Source organism: Penaeus vannamei, chromosome 9 (genome assembly GCF_042767895.1).
Source record: "Penaeus vannamei isolate JL-2024 chromosome 9, ASM4276789v1, whole genome shotgun sequence".
NCBI classification, from domain to species: Eukaryota; Metazoa; Arthropoda; class Malacostraca; order Decapoda; family Penaeidae; genus Penaeus; species Penaeus vannamei.
The window spans coordinates 34,298,779-34,303,778 of record NC_091557.1 but is presented as its reverse complement, the minus strand read 5'-3'; the positions used below and the strand labels follow the sequence as shown (position 1 = coordinate 34,303,778).

The window sequence follows — 5,000 nt, the reverse complement described above, 5'->3', positions numbered from 1 at the left end:
GGATACAAGGGCAACAATGGCAAGAAGTACAAGGGGCATCACGACAAGCACAAGTATTACGGAGATTCTCACAAAGGCAAAAAGGGCAAGAAAGGCCACCACTACGGATCCAAAGGTCATCACAACAAAGGTCACAAAGACAAGGTGAGTTCAACTAAGGAAGTCAGGCTGTGGCATGCGTCTTTGATTACTTTTTATCATTGCGATCATTATCTTCGTCAGACTTAGTAATATGATAATTGATACTGCTGCTTTAATCTTCATTTGTATCGCTATTACCTATACCATTCAGGCAGTAAGATGTAATTCCTTCCCAAGAACTTTCCAGTGAACTGAATAACTAAATAAACTTCAGTCAAGATACCTGTAATAATGAAAACACTATGTGATTCTCTTGCAAACGTCACCTTAAATGGATATCCTTGCTGACCTTACCTTGTACCTCAAAAGGGTTCCAAGGACGTCTACCACAAAGAGGAGTACCACCACAACAAGAAGTTCTACGACGACAGCGACAAGAAGAAGTACCACAGCAAATACGACGACTTCGACGCCTACTTCAAGGGCCACAAGGGCAAGGACTACAAGGGAGGCCACTACAAGGTAGGCACTGGTCTCACTTAGGAGGAACGGTTCAGGCAGACTAATCAGGGAAAAGGTAAAAGTAAAATATCTTCTGTGCATGAAATGTGCAACACAATCATGGTAATGATTTCTTGCAGGGGGGACATCACCACGACAAGCACGGCCACAAGGGGCACCACGAGAAGGGCAAGTACCACGACGACCACAAGGGCCACAAGGGCCACTACGGCGACAAAGGACACTACGGCCACAAGAGTTCCTACGGCAAGAAGGGAGGACACAAGGGTTCGTATGGCCATGACGACCACAAGGGATATGGCCATGACGACCACGGTCATGGTGGCTATGGCCATGACGACCACGGCCATGGTGGCTATGGCCATGACGACCACGGTCATGGTGGCTATGGCCACGACGACCACGGCCATGGTGGATATGGCCACGACGACCACGGCCATGGCGGCGGATATGGCCACGACGACCACGGCCATGGCGGTTATGGCCACGACGACCACGGCCATGGCGGTGGATATGGCCACGACGACCACAGCCATGGCGGCGGATATGGCCACGACGACCACGGCCATGGTGGCGGATATGGCCACGACGACCACGGCCATGGCGGTTATGGCCACGACGACCACGGCCATGGCGGTTATGGCCACGACGACCACGGCCATGGCGGCGGCTATGGCCACGACGACCACGGCGGATACGGCTCGCACTCCAACGTGAAGCCAGTGACTGCGTCGCCGGCAGCCTCCGCCCCGCCCACTCGGGCCGCCGCCGCCTCAGCCTCGGCCCGGGGACGCCCATCCTCAGACCACAAGAAATCTAGTCACACTTTCGAAAAATTTGGAGATTTTGCCAAATTTGCGAAAGTAGCAACGTAATGGCGTATTGCTTGGGAACTAAGCTGGCTAAATGCATGTATTAAGTTTACATAATTTATTATACCTTATTCCGTGCTACATAAGACGCATTTTTCTTTCTAAACCCGACCTTTAAAAACAGTCTAACTACAAGGCCTCCTGTCAAGCTCGAGGTGTAAGTGTGATTTAAATAAATGAAAAATTAATATCTATGTTATCTTATATGAACAGGATCATGGTTATTGGATATAGTTTTTGAAAATAGTGAACAAACGAGGTACCTTTAATAAAGGACTGTGGACAATATTCAAATGACAAGCTATATCCTTTACTGATTCAAGATATAATGCTTCAACAATAAGGCATCAGATAACATAGAAATAATAAGTTTTATCCAAGATATAACACACAGTCTCACCCGTGTCAGGCACTGGAAAATTCCTCCCTTATTTTATTTTCCAACCTATTTCACGCTAAAGGTAAGATGCCCTGTAGGCTAGCGTCACCTATAAAAAAGTAAGTAAATGAATAAATTATGAAAAACCGCTCACCAAGGTTCTTTTCTCAGCAATACTTGATTTTCATCTAAATGTCAAGTCCATTTTAAACAATAGTTATTACCACTCTCGCGCAATGAACCAATTTCCATATTCGGTTGTTTCGGGTTCCCTGCGTCGGCAAAGGTTACCGGAATCCTCTTTAATCGCCGAAACGTGCCGAAGATGGAGAGCAAAGGATGGGAAGGATAAAAGGATATTTACTTTTCTCTTTCTCTCTCTGTCGCTGTGTATATATATGTGCGCGTGTGGGTGGCTGTGTGTGCGTACGTGTGTGTGTGCATGTTGCGCAATACTTAGATGAGTTGCACCCCCTCCCCCCATAATGATTTACAACCAATAAAATATAACGTGTTTAGAAGAAGGGTTTGAATCTTCATAGCATTTGATGTAGTCGAGTAAACATGAGAAGTGTAACTACTATGAATTCTATTGCACAATTGTTATTTCCTCAAGATATTGTATGCACTTAAGGCTGATTAGTCCTTTGTCATAAAGTATTTAATTTTCCTTTGATATTGCGAGGACATTCATTTTCTGACAGCTAAATAGTTCTACAGAATTCTTACTCAGTGTGTCATCAAATATTGTTAAGTATTTACGTATGCAATTAAGTTACAAGAAAACGTTCATATTCTTAGAACTGAGAAAAAAATGAAGAAAAAAGTCAGCATGAAATACCATTTTCCAAAGACTAGCTAATATTACGTCTAAAAGAATCTAATGTCATAAACAGATTAGCATTTTCTAAAAAAAAAAAATAATAATAATAATAATGATACATAAATTTAAAAAATAATGATAATAATAATAATAATAATAACAAATATATAAGTAAATGAATAAGTTGCCGCGGGATCCCAACATATCGCCCAAAGTTTGATTACGGAAATTCTGGTAACATTATCACAAGTTTAATCAATGTGGGTACGTTTTATGTTCTGATTACATAATCTACTAAACCTCAAGGGGCAGCAGCATACGAGTTACAGATATCAATTTCATTACACACACAAAGTACCAACATAATAATTAGATGCATTAATCATTCAAGTGATAATTAAGGCTCTGACTAATGGTTTCAGCCTGTTTTTTATTATTATTATTATTGTTATTATTTAGAGTTCACCGCAATGGGTTTGAATTGTCACTTTTATCTACTTGAAATCTTATTATATATTCATGCTTAATATGTCAACACTTTAGTCTACATATTAATTAAACTTAAAAGAAGAGGCGGAGGAAAGTCCTATTTTGGGTTTGATGCTCTCTCTCTTTCTCTTTCCTCATCTCTTTCTTTCTCTTTCTTTTTCTCACTTTCTCTCTCTCTCTCTTTATCTTTCTATCTCTTTTTTTTTCATTTTCTGTCTCTCCGCTCCTCTCCTCTCTTCTCCTCTCCTCTTCTCTCTCTCTCTCACCCCTCATCCCCCCTCCCTCACTCCCTCACCATCCCCCCTCCCTCACCCCCTCACCCCCTCACCCTCTCTCTCTCACTACCCCCTCCCTCACCCCTCACCACCCCCCTTCCCTCACCCTCTCTCTCTCACTCCCCCTCCCTCACCCCTCATCACCCCCTTCCCTCACCCCCCCTCCCTCACCCATCACCCTCTCTCTCTCACTCCCCCCTCCCTCACCCCTCACCACCCCCTCCCTCACCCCTCTCTCCCCCCCCTCCCTCACCCCCTCACCACCACCCCTCCTTCACCCCTCTCTCCCCCCTCCCTCACCCCTCACCATCCCCCCTCCCTCACCCCCTCACCATACCCCCTCACCCTCTCTCACTCCTCCCTCACCCCTCACCACCCCCCTCCCTCAAACCCTCACCTTCCCCCCTCACTCCTCCTTCACCCCCTCACCATCCCCCCTTCCTCACCCCTCACCATCCCCTCTCCCTCACCCCCTCACCACCACCCCTCCCTCACCCCCTCACCACCCCTCCTCCCTCACCCTCTCACCCCTCACCACCCCCTCTCCCTCACCCCTCACCATCCCTCACCCCCTCACCCCCTTGCCCTCTCCCTCTCACACACCGACGACTGCGAAGGTCATCCCGGCAGCGTCTCTCCCAGGCGGCACCTCACATCAGACGCGGCCAAGGGGCCAGTGCCACGGGGGAGAGGAGAACGACCGGGAGGAAGGACTCGAGGAGGGATATCAGGCGATCGAAAGGGATGAAGGAACGAGGGTCATTACGATCACCATGACCTCCAAAGATCTCTAACGACCTCCAAAAATCTCTAACGATTTCCACGACCACTAACGACCTCTAACGAACTCTACGACCTTTAGCGAACTCTGCGACCTCTAACGACCTTCACGACCTCTAATGATCTGACGACCTCCAAAGACCTCTAACGACCTCTAACGATCACCACGACCTCCAAAGACCTTTAGCGAACTCTGCGATCTTTAACGACCTCCACGGTCTCTAATGATCTCCACGACCTCCAAAGACCTCTAACGACCACCACGACCTCCAACGATTTCCCCGACCTCTAACGACCTTCACGACCGCTAACGACCTCTAATGATCATCACGGCCTCCAAAGACCTCTAACGAACTCAACGACCTCTAGCGAATTCTGCGACCTCTAACGACCTTCGCGGCCTCTAATGATCTCCACGACCTCCACGACCTCTAAGGATTTCCACGACCTCAACGACCTCTAACGATCTCCATGACCTCCAAAGACCTCTAACGAACTCTATTACGTCTATTACGCGAAATTATCTCAATTCTTTCCTGTCGCTGTATAATGGACCATGTAGTGATTGATCTATTTAATTGTTAATCTCTATTTCTCTCTTTCTTTCTCTCCCTAAACCTGTCTCTAGCGAACTCTGCGACCTCTAACGACCTCCACGACCTCTAGCGTACTCTACGACGTCTATTACGCGAAATTATCTCAATTCTCTCCTGTCCCTGTATAATGGACCATCTAGTGATTGATCTATTTAATTGTTGATCTCTAATTCTCTCTCTCTT

General features: G+C 46.5%; 1 protein-coding gene across 1 annotated transcript in view; it reads left to right on the top strand.

Moving 5' to 3' along the window:
* The window catches only part of LOC138862577 (uncharacterized), a 7,737-nt gene extending 3,368 nt beyond the window's left edge, over positions 1-4,369 (top strand). The window contains exons 5-8 of the mRNA XM_070125005.1: positions 1-144; positions 451-603; positions 723-1,466; positions 4,304-4,369. Of these exons, the coding sequence (XP_069981106.1) occupies positions 1-144; positions 451-603; positions 723-1,466; positions 4,304-4,369 (1,107 nt within the window). The remainder of the gene's footprint in view (positions 145-450; positions 604-722; positions 1,467-4,303) is intronic.
* The last annotated feature ends 631 nt before the right edge of the window (positions 4,370-5,000 follow it).